Source organism: Mixophyes fleayi, chromosome 3 (genome assembly GCF_038048845.1).
Source record: "Mixophyes fleayi isolate aMixFle1 chromosome 3, aMixFle1.hap1, whole genome shotgun sequence".
Classification (NCBI taxonomy): domain Eukaryota; kingdom Metazoa; phylum Chordata; class Amphibia; order Anura; family Limnodynastidae; genus Mixophyes; species Mixophyes fleayi.
Genome location: NC_134404.1, coordinates 322773059 through 322794515, shown reverse-complemented (window position 1 = coordinate 322794515; position 21457 = coordinate 322773059). Strand labels below are relative to the sequence as shown.

General features: G+C 39.7%; 1 protein-coding gene across 2 annotated transcripts in view; it reads right to left on the bottom strand.

Moving 5' to 3' along the window:
* THADA (THADA armadillo repeat containing) overlaps positions 1–21457 on the bottom strand; it is a 427561-nt gene that overhangs the window by 233962 nt on the left and 172142 nt on the right. For both annotated transcript variants that reach the window (XM_075204151.1, XM_075204150.1), the window contains exon 27: positions 10336–10425. In XM_075204151.1, the coding sequence (XP_075060252.1) occupies positions 10336–10425 (90 nt within the window). The remainder of the gene's footprint in view (positions 1–10335; positions 10426–21457) is intronic.

The following is a 21457-nucleotide window of genomic DNA, read 5'->3' as shown; positions in this document are numbered from 1 at the left end:
ATACTTGGGCCCTTGTATGTCACCGCTGCATTATGGATCATGCCAAACTATTTCAGCACCTCTTAATATTGGGGGTTTCGTCTTACTGACCCCAAAAGAGAATACAAAATACTATACTAATAATGTAAATGCAGCGTGTTAGTTTTCTTTGCTTGATAGCCAACCCTAGAGAATTAAATATTTTGCTTAAAGGTCTGTGTAGTTTATGTTCTAAATATACAAATTTGACCAGAACTCTGCATTTCTTATAATTGCACACATTTTAGTCATTATAATTTGTGCAATTTAACCTCAGCCAGGTTTATGGGATCAGACCGCAGTGTCATGACCATTGAGACGCCCCGACCCCTCGTTTCTGGCAGTTTTCACCACCAGATAAGAATAATTCACTAGAGGAAAAAATTCCTTTGCTCTCAATCAACACTGTTCTTTTCTGTGAGACTGCTGGCTCTGTATAAAATACTGCATTCACCACAAAATAATAATCTTTCAAACCCTTGCCACTCCTCTACCCCTTCCTTATATCTCAGCATATAGTCTCACATTACTTCAGGTACTGCTCACCCTGGAAGATCTGCTCAAAGCCTTTTATCCCCATCATCATTGACGGAACCCTACGCTTCTAAAGTCCACAAGAAAAACTGTACTCAAAGTATTTTAATAGTATCAGATGGCAACAGTAGATAGACTCAACATAACGAATATTATATGAAACCAGTCACATTAGTTTGAAATAATGTCTTAATTACTGTGAAGATTGATTATGGGAAAGAAACCTAAAGAAATATTTTTTAGAAGATTGTAGTAAGTTGTGAACTACAAAGACACTTGGAATAAAATGACTTCAAACATTGAGAGTACTCAAGAAATTAAAACAATGAATGGCTTATTGAAAGCCTATGTGAAAAAGAAATATGAAAGATCCCATCACCCAGTTAGCAACCAATCCCGTTATTGTTTTGCTCTAACGGTCACATTACAATGTAGCAGGGAGGAACCACGAGACTAATGGCCCATGAAATTTGTTGTGTTTATTTAAAATTATTTATTTTCATATATACATAGAATAGGTTGGGGCACAGGGCTGCTCATGTACATATATAGTATAGGAACAATTGTACATCATGACCATACATGTAGTAAAAACCCTAGGCTGAGATCTACCGTAGTACAGATATGACCTTGTGGCACACATAGTGAACCTGTGATTAGTGTGGGAGGAGGGGAAGCAAAGGGTACTGGGGTCACTAGAATTGAAGAGTTGGGAAACCCATTATTGGAGGCTTCTTCCACCAGACAAAATACTCAAACCATTTGTGGATTAGGCATACGGTGGTGATAGGCACACTGTGGCTCAGTGGTTAGCACTTCTGCCTCACAGCACTGGGGTCAAGAATTCCATTCCCAAACATGGCCTTATCTGTGTGGAGTTTGTATGTTCTCCATGTGTTTGCGTGGGTTTTCCTCCGGGTGCTCCAGTTTCCTCCCACACTCCAAAAACATAGTAGTAGTTCAATTGGCTGCTATTAAAATTGACCTTAGTCTCTGTCTGTGTGTGTGTTTGTAAGTGAATTTAGACTGTAAGCTCCAATTGGGCAGGGACTGATATGCGTGAGTTCTCTGTACAGCGCTGCGGAATTAGTGGCGCTATATAAATAGCTGATGATGATGATGATTGGAATAGGTAAAGAAGCCTCGACAACAAGGTCATTGTAATCACAATGATCCTCCTTAACCCCAATAATATCAAATTCCTCCCGTGAACCATATTCTACGACACAACCCAGGTACAAAGGATGGTGCTGAGGAATGGATAGATACAGTAGGGGATTTTGTAGAAGTATATATCCTGATCCCACAGGTACATGTCCACACAGCTCCTCAGCTCAGCCATGCTCCTGCCCATTAAATTATTGTGATGAAGGTTTGGAGTAGGGACCAGAGTATCTGCCCACTGTTGAATTAACATTTAAAAAAATGTTTTGCATCATAGCCAGGGCCGGTGCTAGGGTCCATGGCGCCCTAGGCAAAATCAGCGCCCTCCCCGCCCCCCCCCCCTCGCAAAAATCGGCGCCCTCCTCCCTCCTCCCCCCATCTTTTCTTACCTTGTCTCACCACCGCCGCCTCTCTGCTCCGTTTCCTCCCCTCACTGACACTAGTGAGTGGAGGGTAGGAGACGGAGCAGAGAGGCGGCGGTGGTGAGCAATAGCCTCTTCCCCCCCTCCCCATGCATCTGAATGATGTGCGGCGGCCGTGACAGGTATGGTCAGCGGTCGCCGCACAGTTTTAAAATTAATTTCCAGTTCTGTGGCGTCCTCCAGAGCCCGGCGCCCTAGGCAAGTGCCTAACCTTGCCTAATGGGAGCGCCGGGCCTGATTATAGGGATAATATCCAACAAACTCCACTGCTAGTAAGCAATAGTCTAGTTTATATTCTTAATTGTAGATTATATTATATATCAAACCTGCTGCTGCTGTATCACAGAGACATTGCTTTTATCTTCACAAGGATTAAACCATACAAAAAAGAAAATGGGTGAAACAGCGCTGCGGTAGATATTGTAATCAAACATTAATATTATGCAACTAAACACATTAATAAATCATGACTAATTTATACAAAAAAGAGACGGATAGGCGCATTCAATATAAACAACACATTTTTATTATTAAATCAACCTGTTATAACCTCAAATGTTAATATTCCATCAATGTAAAGCACACATTAAGTTCAAATATATTCAGTTAGCCACAAGAGTCTGCAGCGTCGCTGGTCTTATATACATAATATTCAAGTTGTCAAACAGTCATTTGAAAAATGTTAAAAACATCTTTTAGGAACACCTCTCGGTTGGAAGATTACAAGAAATTCTCCCCAAGAACCGCTGAATAAGTTGGTTAGTTCATCTGAGTTGCACGACCCAATGTTCTGATATACTATTAAACATGTAAGTGATTACATCGACATATGAGGATCACATGGTTTTACTTTTATCTTCTGGTAGCAGTTTGTCCATTGGAGTGCTTTCAAAGCTACAGAGAAAGCTAGCTAGCTAACTAGGCATTGTGAAAGAGTCGCATTGATTATTAATCAAGTAGAGCAGAACATTAGTAGGTAACTGCAGGAAACCACAAGCCGATGTATCCCATAGATTGTAAGCTTGTGACCAGGGCCTCTTACCTCTTTGTCTGTATTGCCCAGTATTGTTTTATTACTGTGCTTGCTCCCAATTGTAAAGTGCTATGTAAACAAAATGTTGATGACGATAATATTACACAGCCAAACTTATAACGCCGTGGAAGGAGCGCCCCGACAGACAAACTGGTATCGGAAGATAAAACTTTATAATCCTCATATGTCGATGTAATCATTTTCGTGGTTAATAGAATATCGGCATATCGGGATGTGCTACTTGGCAGAGTAACTAACTCATTCAGGGATTCATGGGGAGAATTTCTCCTAATCTTCCAAACGAGAGGAGTTCCTAAAAGATGGTTAAAAAAAAAGTTTTTCAAATGACTGCTTGACAACCTGATTCTTAAGCATATAAGATTAGTAACTCTGCAGACTCTTGTGGCTAACTCAGATATTGAACTTAATGTGTGATTTATGCTGATGGAATATTGAACATTTTAGGCTTTAACAGGTCGACTATAGCATAAAAATGTGTGTTTGAGTGAGCCAACCCCTCTTCTTTATTATAAATTAGTCATGATGATTGACTCCTATAGATTGTAAGCTTGCAAGCAGGGTCCTCTTACCTCTCTGCCTGTCTGTATTATCCAGTATTGTTCTATAATTGTGTTTGTCCCCAATTGTACAGCGCTACAGAATTAGCTGGCGTTATATAAATAAATGTTGAGGATGATGATGATATATTAATGTGTTTAGTAGCACATAATATTTGATTGCAATATGTACCCTAGCACTGTTTATTCTGTTTTCATTTTTGCATCATGGGGAGCCACAAATTAAAACAATCATTTTGGATAGCAAACCCTTTTAAATAGCTAATGCATCCTCTCTCTGGTAATATGATTAATTAATCAAATCCCACTTAAGCATACCTCCCAAAGATGTCTTGGAAGTTAACCGGGACAACACAAGCATGACTCTGTGAACAGAAACAGGTGTGTGCTCCTGATACTTTGGGGCGTCTAGTTTATACGGAGATCAAGGCATTCCCAATTCCCTCACTTGGCCTCCCAAAAAAGCTTTGAATTGCTGCACCTCTCACCATAGTGATGTTCCAACTTTTCATGGTAAACGGGCAGTTAGGACAGACATACCGATTGGCGGGACAATTGGAAGATATGCGCAAAAAAATAATAATAAAAAAATAATAATAATAGAATCACAATATCTACTAGCAATTCATGATAAAAAAAAAAACCTGTTACTTCTAATAAGCTTATAATTTGCAATCAAGAGCAATTTATCCCATATATAACTTATAAAGCCATATGTCCTAAAACATTGTACATAGAAGCAGGCAATTATATTTACATGCATATGCCACATTACACAGCGACATTACCATTTTAGAATAATATTCAAAGTAAGAAAACATATTTACTTTACTAAAGTATATATATATTCATTTATTTTTTTACTAAATGATGAACCTTCCAGAATTGTAGAATCATCATTATGACATTGGTCCAAAGAACACTAAGACTAAACCAGAAACTGATTCTGTTTCTGATGTGCTGTTCTACTTAAAATAAATATAAAAAAAAAAACACAGAAAGAAAGCTTGTTTATGTGGTCTTCAATGCAAGTCCAAGTTATTCTAACCCGTAACTGTTTATTTAGGATCAGAAAATTAATGCAGGGAAATTCAAAACAGGACTACAAGTTTAACCAATTATTATGTGGGTTATAAATCCACACTGACCTCTCACACAACTCTATTTGTTCTGGGAATGGAGGAGTGTGGGTGTGTGTCGTTGGGGGGTAGGATAAAATGGAAACCTGCTTTTACTTTGTAATTAGCATTTTTACGGATTGTAATAAATATTTTTTTAATCTGTTGTTATTCTTTAAATGTAGAACACTTAATACCACTTTAATGTCTGTTTTACTTCATAGAAATGTAGCACATAGAGATGAACATACGGAGATGGGGAAAATAAGAGGTTCTTCCCCTAAGGAGAGGAAAAGAGGGTCATCCAGCCTTTTAGGATAGGTCATCTTGATGATCTTTAATGGTCTGAAACCATGTTCTGTGCTAGCAAATCAAATAATAATATGTGATTTAAGTATTAAAAGTAAATAATGCACATTGTTAATTCAAACTTGAACTCTTGGTTCCATCTGCACCATGGAAAGGGCTCATATGTAACATGGATTACCCCAGAATAGTCACATGCTTTGGGACTAGGAGTCCTAGTGATTATTTTCTTAGAGTTCAGAGCCTGATGCATGTACTAGTGGGAATAGGATCCTGGAAACGGTTACTGCATCTGGCACCCAAAACTAATGCAAAGGGTGGCTATAATTGACTCCACAAACTCCATGCCACATGGGTGTACCAGTTTTCGGTTTTGAAATGATGTAATCCCTGTTGTGATGGTATCTCCCAGACATGGATCCAAACCAGTCACTGTTAAATGATTTTGGGGCACAGGTGAACTTGAATTTGCAGACATCAAGAGATTGAACTGTGATTCAACACGTGAAGAGAACAGATATAAATGGTGGTCATCAGGGCGATCTCATGAAACATAATCTGTCTAAAGCACAACTGGTTGTGTTTCCACTTCCCTATATGAGAACTATATTTGTGTTTCCAATAAAACTGTCACTTCCACACCAATACTGTTGTGTTGGTATATGGCAGTCATCTATTGTCCCTATAGCACCAAAACCAAAGCATAAGGTGGATTTTAGTACATACATTTCCAATCACTAGGATATCCAAGTTCCTATTTTTACAATTCTGGCAGTCCTACTGGGTTCTTCTCTGTACCACATTCAAGCCATAAAAACATGTCACCTCGCCACCACCACAAAACACCTCTTGTACTCGTCTTTTCCTTCTTCATGACACTACCAAACACTAATTGTTCTCATCACTGTCCTTGAATTCAGCTGCCAGACAGACTTCCTCAATAACCACTTTACTAACGTTGCATTACACTGCCCACATGTTATCACCAAGAAACAATTTGAAGTCCTCATTCTAACCTACAAAGCCCTTCATGATGCTTCATTTACTTATATATCTTCTATAAGTAACCAAGCATACTCTCTCACCTGCTAATGACTAATGCCTATCATCCTACCTTATTACCATTTTCTACCCTCAAGACATCTTATGTAATGCAATTGTACTATAGAACCCTGTACCGTAACTCTGTTCATCTAATCACTACTCTCCAAAGATGCAGGGCCATCTTTTCCATTGGGCACGATGGGCAGGTGCCCGGGGGCCCCATAGGCAGGGCTCTTAATTAGAATAAATAATCCTGCGAAAGAAAAAACCTGCAAAAAAAACCTTCATGGGTCACTGAGCAAGTACATCTATCTATCTCTATATACATATACATATATATATATATATATATATATATATATATATACACACACACACACATATATATATAATATATATATATATATATATATATATATATATATATATATATATATATATAGGCTCCGGGCAAAGCTATAAAATTGCAAGTTATAGCGAGCAGGGTATGCTTTTTCTTTTCAACATATGCTCCCATTTTTATTATATATATATATATATATATATATATATATATATATATATATATATATATATATATATATATACACACACACACACACACACACGTGAACCGTGTCTGGACCACACCGTCGCTGCATATTAAAGCCTATCTGGAAACTGTGCACTAGAATGTGTTTCATTTCCCTCATGTATCTCATCAGATTCCCAAGAAAACATCACTCAGGTCTAAGGGCCCATGGAACAGGGAGCTGTAGCAGAGAACAAAAATACTGACCTGTTCACACACACAATCTTACTGTGTAAATGTCATTGCATCTGCTTACACATAGTACTGGTTCCTTTCTATTAATATCACCCATATAGATGTAGTAGGTGAACCTGTAAGAGAACTACCAGTAACCCGCCCTTTTCATTTCAGGCCACTGGATTCTGAGTGTGTGACAACTTTTCCATAAACACAGCACCATAACATTCTTGGGGGTACGCACCACGCTAGGTAATCTCCTTACTATGCCACCCCCACAACCACCATCACTCCGAAAAATTCCTGTGGACAACTATAGTTTTCATAACGATCGTGACTAAAACATGCTTACCACAGGTGTAAAAATACACTTCAATTCATGCTTAGACCAGATACTACATCACAACATCAAATGCATTACTCACATCTCAAAACATTTTATAACTCTAAAAAGCATCATAACAAACCCTCCAATGCTACCCCTTTGGCAGGTACATTTCTGTGACAGGATGGACCACCTATGCCACCCTGTTTGTTGTTGCTGGGAACTGGCTGGGCTTACTTTGCCACCGCTCCCTTTCGTTATCCTAAATGCGCCCTCTTGCCGCAGTAGGAGGGGCTTACAAATTCTGCCACCACTGAACTCCTAACTGGCATCCAGTACCGGGTTTCTTCTGGGTAACTGATGCTGCGAGTGTACCCCGTTACTGGTGTACCTGGGCTGGTACTCCTGACCTCTTACTATGGATCAGGGTTGCTGTGGGTGGATCCCCCCTGACCTATCACACTGACCAGAGCTGCAGGGTAGCAGGTAGAGCAGTGGTACCGGAAAAGCTGAGTCCAAACTTCAGAAACAGCCATGAACGGATTCGATTTTGGGTCTAATCTGTAGGTCACAGGATTTTCAGCATGGAAGATATTTTCAAGCAGGTCTTTGAATCAAATGATCTTTATTTGCAGTCACACTGATTGGAGTGCGAAGGTCAGATGAAATCGGAAAAACAGCTTTTAATACAAAACAGTGCTATTTTTATACACATTTGAGCTAGGCCTCACTGGGTAAGCAAGCCCCCCTCGAGGTCTGAGCTATTTTTAGAATCAGGATGTAACCTGTTTACCAAAACATGGATTTACCTGCAATGCAAAGCTAACAATATTATACGTGATATCCTAAAACCTTGCTGTGATTTCCTGCATCTTATTTCAGAGGCAGGAAATCTACTAGTAAGTCAAAGGGTCTAATTAACATGAATCCTCTTCTTCAGACAGTTGCAGAATACACATTCCCAAACAAAGGTACAAACCCCAAACAAGCCATTACCCCATATCACAATACACAAAAGACTTCCATCCACAAAGGATTATTGTATCAGATATATACTTCCAGATATAATGCATCTCCTCTAGCAAGGTTAAACAAGAAACAAATTTCTTCCCCTAGCCTCAGAAATAAGAATTTCCTATATCAAAATATACACAATACCAAAAATAAGTGCATTGGCGAATATATGAATAAGCGCCCTACACTATTATCTTTAAATAAATTTATACCATAAGTAATTTATAAGTGATCCACTCACAATTACCTTTTCAGAGCACTCTCTACCTGGTTAAACATGTAATATTAAACAAATACATTTTTTTCTAGCATTCTGCCAAGGGTAATTTTTTATTCAATTTCCTCTATTTATAGTCTCTTGTCCTCTCTTTTACCTAGAAGCAATATCCTTGTTTTCCATTGCAATACTTCAGGGGATACTTTTTTTTTTTTTTTTTTTTAAAGAAACCTTTAAATTGGATTTATAATTTTGAAGCAATAAAGGCTAATTTCAGCCCAGGACTAAGACGCACCCACAAAATAGAAAAGAATGCCGTACACCGGCAGACCCCACAGAAAGCCATTACATAACGCATGAACAGAGAGGAGCTCAATGGTTACTTAGTTGTTTTCTGATTCTGTGGTCTTGCCCATTGAAACATACAAGGGTGACTAAACTCCTTTACTCTGATTACAGTCCACAGATGACCTGACTTAGGGCATCTCAATCTGTATGCTTTATGTGGGTAATGTAGGAGGGTAGGTTTTTGTTTTTTCTTAAGAGAATAGCTCTTTAATAATGTCAATCTGTCGTAAAATGACAGCTGTGGGAATTTTTGGGGGATCTGGTCTAGTTTATTGTTTAAAACAGAGTTTTTTTTCCTGCAAGAAAATGGTGCTAGCTTTGATATGCCCAAGTTCCTATCTATTTCAATCTATCATTATTATAATCAATCAAATATGACACATACAATGACATTATATGCAATATTTAGCACACTTTAAACATCAGTATACAGACATATGACCTGAGTCAATTAGAAGAGTAAAGCATAAAATAAAGAAGTAACTTTGCACCTGGGCAAAACCATGTTGCATTTGAGGGGGAGGTAAAGTTAAAATATGGAGACAGATTTATAGTTGGGGTAGGGCATGTCCTAGATCAACTTTACATTTCAGTGTAAAAATAAAGTTATCAAGTATTTGTGTGTTACATGAAAAAACAGCCAGTATTTTCCTTATGTGTAAAATAATAAACTAATTTGCACCCCTTGCATTCTAACATGGTGTGTCCAGGAGCAAAGTTACTCCATTTTTTTATTTGCTCCCCTTAATGGCTCGGGCCCATTATGTGTATTGTGATATTCTTTGGCCAAACAATTAACATGAAAATATATTTCCTTAAGATGGCCCCAAACAAGTCAATCCTACCTCTTAGGCCAATCAGCCGGATCACACTGCTACTGACCTAGGTGTATTGTTATCTTCCAAGCCTGGCTGACATTGATACAGGCTGAAGCTTTTGGAATATTTTGGTACTGTGCCTACTGCCAACAATATAGCAGGATAAGGACACCTCTAGATTACTGTTGTTATATTTTCCTTTGCTACTTGTTGTTGTAAAATGTACAAACCTGTGTTGCATTAGTGCTAAATATGGCGCTCAACGTGGACTGGTATATGGTGGTACGCTTTACCGCCTCTTCTCCTACTGCTTTTATTGTACAGCTGTGAAATTCCATTCACTTACATTTTCCATACAGCTATCTCTACATTTCCACTTCGACCACTGGCTAAATGATCAATTATGGCGATACAGGAAGCTATTCAGGGGGATTCATCAAACATGACTTCCACTGTTTGTGCTGGACTCATGTCTGTCAGAGAGTGTGCATCAAACAGGCCCTGGCTGCTTCTGTTGCATCAATGTTCTATAGTGAAAACACAATCACAACAGGCAAAACACAATCCTTGCACCACTGAAATTCCTCTAGTTAAAAATAAAGAAATAAAAAAACAAAAAGAAAAGGAAATTAACAAATATCTTCATACCTGTCGACTGTGTCAGCAACAGTTTCCAGTTGTTCCAGGAAAAAGGGATAGAGGGTTGGAAATCTTGAGAAGAACTCTCTCCCCGTCATCCTGTTAGGGACACAAATGAACAACAATTAGAATAGTTTGGCCCGTGCACCCAAAGTGTTGATTAGGCTACTTTCAAAACTGTAAAACCTCATTACTGTCTGACACTATGGTCATCATGATAGAAATATATATCATTTTCTATTAAAAACTATTAAGAACGCAGGATCTAGTGACATTACTAAGACACAGTTTATGAGCTGAAGATGAGACTGCAGCTTGTTATTTTGCTAGCAAACTTACTAGGAACCAGGGCCTTAATTGAAGCATGAGGCATGCTGTTTCTTATACCTCAGTGATGTCACTAGTTTCGGGAGAATCGATAGGCTGCACTCACATGTACCTTGGCTTGGTAATAAAAATGGTTGCCCCGATTGCATGGAGCAGGAAAGGTACCATTTAAACTTAGTATTTCATCATCATCATCCATTTATTTATATATATATAGCGCTGTACAGAGAACTCACTCACATCAGTCCCTGCCCTATTGGAGCTTACAGTCTAAATCCCCTAACACACACATACATACCGAGAGAGACTAAGGTCAATTTAATAGTAGCCAATTAACCTACCAGTATGTTTTTGGAGTGTGGGAAGAAACCGGAGCACCAAGAGGAAACCACGAAAACACGGGGAGAACATACAAACTCCACACAGATAAGGCCATGGTCAGGAATGGAACTCATGACCCCAGTGCTGTGAGGCAGAAGTGCTAACCACTGAGCCACCGTGCTGCTCCAGTATTTTACTTTGTGCTTCATGCATCAATGACTGAACCGGTTTCTTGTGAATTTATACGCTGCACTGAATACTGGTTCAGCCCACAAATGTCTCCCCTACATTCAGATGACTGAGTCACCTATTGAAGACGTTTAATAAATACCCTCCCTTCATAAATCATTTAGTAACTTCATAAAGTGGAAATTCCTTTAAGGGTTAAAAGAACCTTACCAAAGAAATAAATAAAAAAGACTCCCTCAACTGTAATATACATATGGATTACGCTGTTCAGCCCTAACCACCAGCATTTGATTGCGGTGCCTGACCAAACACTTCTTGTATAAACACTGCACCATATGCAAAGAACTGACTTGTCAGCAGTCGTGGTTCATCTTCTCTGAATTGTACACATGGTGGATAGTTATATCGGCAGTATTCAGCTCCCACATGGGAGCATTCAGAGGAAAATGGTTTATATCATCATTAAAAAAAATACCACTATGCACATAATATTTTAATGATAGTATGAACGGGTCATTTTTCCCACGACGATCTCATGCGAGCAACGAATAATACGTGTACTTTATGTTGCTGCAATTTTGTATAATTTAGACACTTATGCAGACATATCATTTTTTTTTTCCTTTAGTTACAGTCTTTAAAACTTGACTCCTTCCTTTCTCAGACTTTGATTTGGGCTGAATAACTAAAAAATACATAAGTAAAGCCTTTAATATAAAATTATATATAAGATCTCCATGGGCAGGCCAGTGTTGGTTACAAAGCGGTAACACAACTATACATTTCTGAAACGGCCTCTATGGTTATCTCCTGAGGGAATAGAATATTGACCATGACCAGTAACTGCACGAGTGTTTTTCAGAGTCTTTCACAGGTCTCAGTGGTACAACATGTAAAAGTTATTGTTCGATAAACCACATAGAAACAGCTTATATTGCCTATCTTGAGTCTGACCTGGATGACCGCATGGTGAGCATAGTTGGACCTTTAGGTAGATCAAAGAGACAAGTGTGGGGGGGAGGGGGGGGGGGGCGTACAACGATGCAACGGAGATGGGCCATGGTGACTCGATAAACATCAAAACGTGTCATCAAGGCCTTCGGAATAAAGTCAATGTGGATCAAGGAGGGTGGTCACATCTGCTAGGAATCTAGGAGGACTCCCCGAAATACTGGACAGTCAGGGACAGTAGGCAGGTATAACCATGCACAAGGACCATATACTGCTGTACAACTGGTTATCACAATAGGAAGTGTATGCCTAAACTATGACTGTACTGTTCTATCTAATTATTAGTTCACGGAATAGATTACTCACGTACATACGCATGTATGTAATGTCAGGACAGAACCAATACCCTGTACGTGACTACAATGTTCTGCACGGTATACAGTGCAGTGAAAAACAACAACAAATCTATGCCCATTTATTCAGCTCAAAATTCATCTGTATCTGCTAATGTATCACAAAACCATACAAGCAGATCGCTTGGAATGATTAACCCTCAGCGAGATATGAGAAGGCAACAACAATAAAACTACAAAGCACTCGCCAAGAGATAAAAATCAAAGTGACTCAAACAGGAAGAAACACAAGACGATAACTTTCAGACGCAAACATTGGCACGTACCCTCTCGGTTATATAACACACAGCTCTTGGTAAGCAGATTATATGACTGCTCTCCGGGAAGCTGGTGTGTACAGTCATTTAGCAAGAACAGTCTGGGGAGATAACTTTGCTTTATTTATACAGAAGATAATATTTTACATTACTTTATCATTTTGATTGAGTAGTGTAGGAGAGCCATGCATCAACACTGTACTGAAAGCCCATTGGGTAAACATTGCACAACTATCTACAGCATGCGTTAACAAGGTTTTTATCTGATTCCTGTAAATTGAATGATTTATTGAAGATAGAATTCAGACTCATTGTTGGGAGTGTTTTCTTGCTGTAGCACAGGTGTATTAATTACTGACACCGTGTAGCAGGTGGTATAATTATTTCACTGGTCACCTGGCAATCTTGCACTGTTAGTGAGTACTGAGGACTGGAGTTGAGAAACACTGGTCTAAAGCAACAAATTAGGCCTAGTAATAAAAAAATACTGTCAAAAAAATACTGTCATAGAGAGTGGAGGTGGGTTGTTCACATAGACATGCAAGACGGAATAGCAGGTTAATTTATTATTATGTCAGTAAATATTCCCATACACACGATTTCTCAGTCGATATCCGGCCTGACATCACAATGGGCGGAAAATGACAGCAATCATCTCATTATAAGTCTCTTAAAATTGAGAGGATTATTATCAGGGATGACAGAAAATACAGTCAGAAGATGACCGCAGATAGTCTCTATCTTCCTGTGTGTGTGGTCATCTTTCAACTGCACTAACAGGCTGCAACAGGAAGGGAATTTCTGAACAAGAGGAAAGGACATTCTGGTATCTTCACCAAGTGTCTGAGTTTCTCGATACCATGGGTAAGGGATCCTATTTCTGAAAGTAGATGTGACTGCTCTACAACTGACAAACTGGCAAGAGTAAAATGGTTCAGGGATGAAGTACATTTGGAGGACAGACTGGATTAAGGAAGGGAGGCAGCTATCTGGCTTCTCTCCTCCACTTGATTAGAAGTAAAATATAATAGGTTTGTGAATTCATGTGAACCTTGAGGTCTGTCTTATGATTGCGAAGGTTTAAAGTAAGGATTATTAGATTAAACAGTTGAATGATATGGACCTTGTATAATTTATGGACTAGAGAGAGAATGAGCAGGTCATCTAGAGTCCTCCTTGTTGCAACTGTGTGATGAAGGAGATCTCCAAAAGGTTACTATGAACTAGATTATTTTAGATGACTATCTTGGAACGAAGGTTCTTAAAATTAGGTCAGAGAAGATTCTCAAAATAAATGCAGATAACAATCGCCATGGGTTATGGGAAATAAATTAGGCCAGAGCAAGGACAGGTCAAGCAGTGGGTGAATATATATGGAGGGTATAGTTCTAGACCGCAGTCTATGAAATACAGCGCCTGGAATGGGATGGGGGAACAGAAATGCCAGGTGGAGGAGATCAGGAAGAGGCGAGAGCTCAGAACAGAAGGTGACTGTTTGACAGGGCTAAAAATGTAGTAAAAAATTGGAAGCAGTAAGGATAGTAAAATTGAAAGCGAGACTTGCTAGAGAACCCATTTGTTTTCTTAGTTTTTAAATGCTACATGAACATTAACAGCACAGAGAACTAAGTTGGTGGGAAGTGACAGACCGTGGAGGAGACTGACCATGGAGCCCGATCAGGGCTAAAGCAGAAAACAAAGGAAAACCACTTGGGGGAGAGAAAACTATTCTCATGGACTTAAGAGTACAGTTTTATAGTGAGAGGATGGTGAAAGATACTAAACAAACTGATTGAACGCATTGAGGGCCTAATATAGAGGCAGATGCAATTTACACTGAAATCGTAAGTGTAAATAGCATCCTGTAATTTACACAGGATTCCAAGTCACTCAGAATACTATGCAGACTGCACACACACACTTCTTTATCTGCCTTATGGCCCGGTGTGCATGATAGACCTAAGTGTATCAGTCACAGCAGCCCTGTAAAGCAGATAAATGAATAAATAAAAGAATGCATATTTAAAAAAAAAAAAGTGTCCCGTCCAAACCCCCCCCCCTCCCCCACAGCACTAATGTCGGTTAAATCGGTTAAGCTGTTTGGAAGAGGGGCACACCCCTTTTTAAAAGAAAAAAAATTATTATTTTTTTACTTCTTTCTTAAATACACCAAAAGTCTGTTGCAAGAAGAGAAAGCACTCACAAAAGATATGTCTCCTAGAGATCTATCTGCTGGCATGTAAAGAGCGTGAACACACCCTTACATTGCTAGGCTCGTTTGCTACCTTCCCCATTCCTCCTCTCTAAGTGCAAAGAGGTGCAAGAGGGAGATCCAGCTCAGTGTGAGTGCAAACTGAGACGGATCCTTGGCTAAAAGTGCTTTTTATACTGTTCAATTGGATTTGCTTTCGACTCTACATCAGGCCCTGAATTCACTCCTCCTGATATTAAGTATCGTGGCACGGTGGGAATTCTGCAAGATCGTTGGGGAACCAGGGACTATACAATGTGGCAGAGAAGAGCGAGGAGGGAATGCAGGTGGAGGACACAGCACAATTGGGAATACAACTAAGAAAGTATAAAAGAAATTAAGAAACATGAAGAGGTGGAGATAAAGTATATGCTTATGGGGAAGAGGAATGAGTTAATAGAAGGTGAAATAAAACACAAAGGGGCATATTCAATTGTTAGCGAAACGGGTGAAAATCCCGCGCTCGAAAAAAAAAAAAAAACCCGCGCTCGTTTTAAAAAAACAAAACAAAACCGCTCAATTCAATTGTTAACATTGCGTCCACCCCCTCGCGCTCTATTATTGGTCCTAGCGAGTTTGAAATGAGGAGTGGTTAAGGCAGTCATTTTAGTATAAAAAATTAATGCAAATTAATGCAATCAAGAAGGGCCCCAGCACTGCAAAAGAGATTGGGCCCCTACACTGCAATCAAGAAGGGCCCCAGCACTGCAAGCAACAATCCCCCCACCCCCCCTGTAGTTCCACAAGTCAAGTTTTTTTTTTCATACAAAATCCCCATTTATTACACTACTACCCACAGCCCAGGGGTAGTAGGAAGAGCCCTAGCGCTATCGGCACTGGGCTGGGTGTCCCTAGGGGGGGTGACCCGCTTACATTTTTCAGCGGACCAGCGGACCACACTCCCTAGGGAATCCAGGCCAGCGCTGAACAGTCTGTGGGTGTTTAGTCATTATGGCCGTGGGACCCAAACTGCGTTCCCCCCCCCCCCCCCTGCTATAGTGCCTATCACCCCGGCTGGTTTGCCTAGTGCTGGTTCAATTAAAATAGGGGGAACCCTACGCAAAATTTTTCAAAGATTTTAACACACACAGCAATAGCCTGCCAGCACTAGGGTTAAGACTAAACAGAGTGGGGAGCAAACGCTTTTGGTTTTAAAAAATAAATAAATAACATGATACTTTTCACAATTTTGATGAGAGCTGACTGAGGTCAGGCACAACCCCCCCCCCCCCTAAAAAAAAAAAAATAAAGTTTAAATACATGCACCACTAATGGATTTTTTTAAAGGGGGAACTTTGAAAAAATTATTAATTATTACACTGTTATTTTTTTAAAAAAAATAGTACTTTTCAGTTTTCAGGTTATTTTAATGAACTTTTACACCTATTTTTCCAGTTTAATTTATATTTTTCTTAACTTAAACATTTTTTTTTCTTTGAGCAGACCAAGGAGGTGCCTGCTTCACCCACAGCGTTAAAAAACAATTGAATAGCTTTTTCCGCTGAGGGTTCGCATCCAGCCTATACTTTAACATTGACAAACGTTTGGAGTGCGATAAGACCGTTCCGGTAAAAAAAAAAAAAAAAAAAAAAAAAAAAAAAGATTAGAATTGCGGGAGAAGTTTCAGCGCTCGAAAACAATAAAATAAAAAAAAAAGACAACTCGCTCGGAATTACAAACTCGCTAACAATTGAATACCCCCCAAATAGTGTTCTAACACTTAAGCTCAGGCTTGCACCTTGTAATAAAAATGCTTCTATAATCTGTAGAGTATTGCTAGAGGAACTTGGACTAGTAATGAACCCAATTAAAACTCACTTGCTTTGATTGGAATCAAGAGAACTTCAGGGCAGATGGGCCTGAAAGAGATAACACTGTTGTGCAGGAAGAAGGGAGAGAAATAGTTACTGCATAACTGAGCAGGAATAAGGGAGATAAATGGTTACTGCACAGCAGTGCAGGGAGAAGGGAGATAAATGGTTACTGTACAATAGTGCAGGGAGATAAATGGTTACTGCACAGCAGTGCAGGGAGAAGGGAGAGAAATGGTCACTGCACTGCCGAGAAGGGAGATAAATGGTCACTGCACTGCCGAGCAGGGAGAAGGGAGATAAATGGTCACTGCACTGCTGAACAGGGAGATAAATGGTTACTGCACTGCTGAGCAGGGCAAGGGAGATAAATGGCCACTGCACTGCTGAACAGGGGAAGGGAGATAAATGGTCACTGCACTGCTGAACAGGGAGATAAATGGTTACTGCATTGCTAAGCATGGGGCAGAGAGATAAATGGTTACTGCACTGCTGAGCAGGGAGAAGGGAGAGAAATGGTCACTGCACTGCTGAGAAGGGAGATAAATGGTCACTGCACTGCTGAGAAGGGAGAAGGGAGATAAATGGTCACTGCACTGCTGAGCAGGGAGAAGGGAGATAAATGGTTACTGCACTGCTCAGCATGGGGCAGGGAGATAAATGGTTACTGCATTGCTAAGCATGGTGCAGGGAGATAAATGGTTACTGCACTGCTGAGCAGGGAGAAGGGAGATAAATGGTTACTGCACTGCTAAGCATGGGGCAGGGAGATAAATGGTTACTGCATTGCTAAGCATGGTGCAGGGAGATAAATGGTTACTGCACTGCTGAGCAGGGAGAAGGGAGATAAATGGTTACTGCACTGCTAAGCATGGGGCAGGGAGATAATTGGTTACTGCATTGCTAAGCATGGGGCAGGGAGATAAATGGTTACTGCACTGCTGAGCAGGGAGAAGGGAGATAAATGGTTACTGCACTGCTAAGCATGGGGCAGGGAGATAAATGGTTACTGCATTGCTAAGCATGGAGCAGGGAGATAAATGGTTAATGCACTGTTGAGCATGGAGCAGTGTGTAAAAGGAGAGGGGAGCGCTAACTGCTGACAGCTGTTAATCAGTGTGATTAGGGAAGCTGTGGACAGGCACAGACAGTTAACATGGGGAATCAGAAGAGGGAGAGGATGAACTGGGATGACAGCTTGAAGGTCAAGATGTCTCCAAGAGTCAGAAAGTGAACTACTGCTGACATCCAGGAGTAAGAGGTGTATTTAAAGCTCCAGCCCATCCCACAATTGCATGATAATTATCCCATAGATTGTAAGCTTACGAGCAGGGCCCTCTTACCTCTTTGTTTTACTCAGTATTGTGTATTACTGTGTTTGTCCCCAATTGTAAAGCTACGGAATTGGTTGGCGCTCTATAAATGTTGATAATGATGATCCTTCAGAACTGCATCTAAACAAAATGATTCTTGGAAGACCATGTGTAAACACTGCACTGAAGGGACCACATGGATATGTTTAAAGGACAGTTCCCCTTTTTAAAAAAGGAAACCACCCCTGTACCTGGACAGTTGGGTTACCTTGACAGGAATCCTCTTTCTGTATGACAGGGGAAATCTGACTTACCACACAGACAGACCTGCGGTGCGGATCCTTATGTTGTGAGTGGTCAGGTCATTGCTTCAGTCCACATTGTAATAACATTAGAGGTTCACAGAGTTTTAAAAATAACTGGGCCCATATTCAAGATAATGACACTTGTACATTGACAGATCTTTGCTATCTACTGTACAGGAACTAAATTTCCAGAGAGATCTGTTCGGAGGCAGTCTATGTTACTGGCTGGTTGAGTCCTTTCACCGTCCCCGAAATACAGAGCTGTCTGTCACTGTTCTGGGGGCGACAGTGTGGGGGCCCCCATGTCTCACAGGCTCTTGTGCAAGACACACCCTGCACCCATTATAGATAAACCATGGCCTACAAGCTCTGTACATGGGATCCTTTTCTCAGTATTGGTGGGCCAGAATGTACCAGGAGTCCCCTGGTGCAGAGGTTGGGGGTCCAACTGTTCACAATTTAAAATAAAACTGGACAATTATGTATATAAATAATTAGAAAGAAAAAACAACAACTTTTTTTTATAGTTCCAGAATTAACATGTACAATAATGGTGAAGTAAAAAAGCCACAGCAATGTAGTAACTGAATGACTAGGATTCAGCAATGATTAAGAATTGATATTTCAGTCCATATTTTAAAAAGTTCAGCAAATATTACACTTTTAGCTTATCAAGATGATAGGTCTTTCAAAACCACTTCTCACAGAATGATGATCTTATTGGATTTAAATGAAGTTGTCAGTTTGTTATAAACTTTTCTCTTTTTAAACAAAAAGTTGAAGAGATTGTAAGCTTGTGAGCAGGGCCCTCTTGCCTCTCTGTCTGTATCTTTTGGGGGGGGGTGAATTTAGGCATTTTATAGCGGGGGCGTGGCTATGGTGACGCAAACACGCCACCACGCCCCTCCTACCCGTCACGTGACCTATCCTAACGGAGGACACGGGCGCCACAAATTCGGTATTACCCAGTACTGTTTTATTACGGTGTTTATTCCCAATTGTGAAGTGCTATGGAATTTGCTGGTGCCATATAAATAAATGTTGATGATGATGAAGAGGTGGTATGTTATTTTTTTATTTATGTGAGAAATCATATGTATCTAATATATAAATGCTTAGTGGCGTCTGTCTGTCTGTGTGTGGGAAAAAAAAACCAAGTTGCAGTGCCACCTGCTGGGCAGAGTTATACACTGACCTACTAAATTCTTAGTGTGTGTGGGGAAAAAAAATCAAAAAGGGCTGAAATTTGGTAGGGCTCAAACTCATTTTCGTGAGGTAATTTTACCTCATGAACACACATGTGTAGAGGCGTGCGTTAGTGTGTGTGTAAAAAACTATTTTCTCAGAAAGGGCTCATCCAATTGACCTGAAATTTGGTATACTGACATTATTTGACAAAAAAATTATAATAGTCAAGTCAGTTAACTTCCATCATCCCCCCTTCCCCCCGTGGGAGGGGTAGTAAAGGCTACATTTACGAGTTGAGGGGTCAAACTCATTTACGTGAGGTAATTTTACCTCATGAACACACATTAAAAAGGCCGCTTGCGTCGGGAACTAACGCTCTTCCCCTGAGGAGGCCTGGGCTAGGTCCAAATGCTTGACAAGAACCTTTTTAAGACCTTAAGTAGCTTGATTTGACTAGAATGCATGAGTATCATGCACGGGTTAACTTGTATTCTATAAATAACCAACAATTAGTACTGCACTGTATTTATTTCAGATCCCATATAAAAAAAAAAAAGGCAACCGTTTTGTTTTCTGGATATTGTAACAAGTTTGACATGTAATGAAAGAAAAAAAAAAAAGTGCAGCAACTAAAATACAACACTCACCAAAACAGTGGAGGCAATATTTTTTGCGCTTCACCAACATTCTTGAAAACACAGACTATAAATACTCCGAGGTGTAAATATCAGTTCTGTCTGCAAAAATGGCTGCGTTGGGAGCATGAGGTAAATTTATCAAACATACTAAAAAGGAAGAGTGGAGATGTTGCCTATAGCGACCAATCAGATTCTAGCTATCATTTATATAGTACATTCTACAAAATGATTGGTTGTTATGTGTAATACCTTCACTTGACCTATGCAATGAATTCTTGGGGAAATCTTTGGAGTTGTGTGTCTGTCTACAGGAACAGAGTGTGTCCATAAAAAAAAGTGCTTCCATAGATTAAACCGTTCAAAAGTCGTATTTTTATGCAGACGCTGACAAATCTCTTCTTAAGCTCACAAAAAATGAAGGCAAAGTGAACTTCCAAGAATGTTTGTTTTAGCTTTACTATCTGAAGAAACCCAAAAGGCACGGGACAATGAAAAGGCCTCAAGTCTTCGAAGTATTTATTTTACAGCCCTGCAAGCTCCAAGTGTGTTTTTTGCAGCCCACTGAACTTGAGAAATATTTTGCTTACTTTCGGCTGGAATTTAGTAATGCCATTTTCAGATTCTCAGAAAACAAATGTTACTTTTACTAAAAATATAAATTCTACTAAAGCATAAAGCTGTTCCCCTCCACTACCTTTACTCCTTTCACAACTAGCTCTCCTGTATATCTTTTTCTTCAAGAATCCCATTATCAGGGGTGGGAAAATTACTCTAACAAAACACAGAGAAGTATTTGAAAAATGCACACACAGGGACTAATTACACTTATAAGTGTTGGTATTTTGTTTCAGATTTTAATAAGCCATAACGAGGCTGTACAAAATTCATCATCATCATTTATTTATATAGCGCCAGCAAATTCCGTAGAGCTTTACAATTGGGAACAAATATGGTAATAAAACTATACTGGGTAATACAGACAGACAGATAGGTGCGAATGCCCAGCCAACAAGCTTAAAATCTATAGGATAGTTCAGATTACTTTGTGGCTTCTATACTAAATTTGTAGCATTACTGTTTTCACTTACAACTGCATTTTTTTAAGGGTGTATTTTTGTGTGAGCACAGAACCATCGATGACGCATGCCTGGCAGAAGATGGTCATTA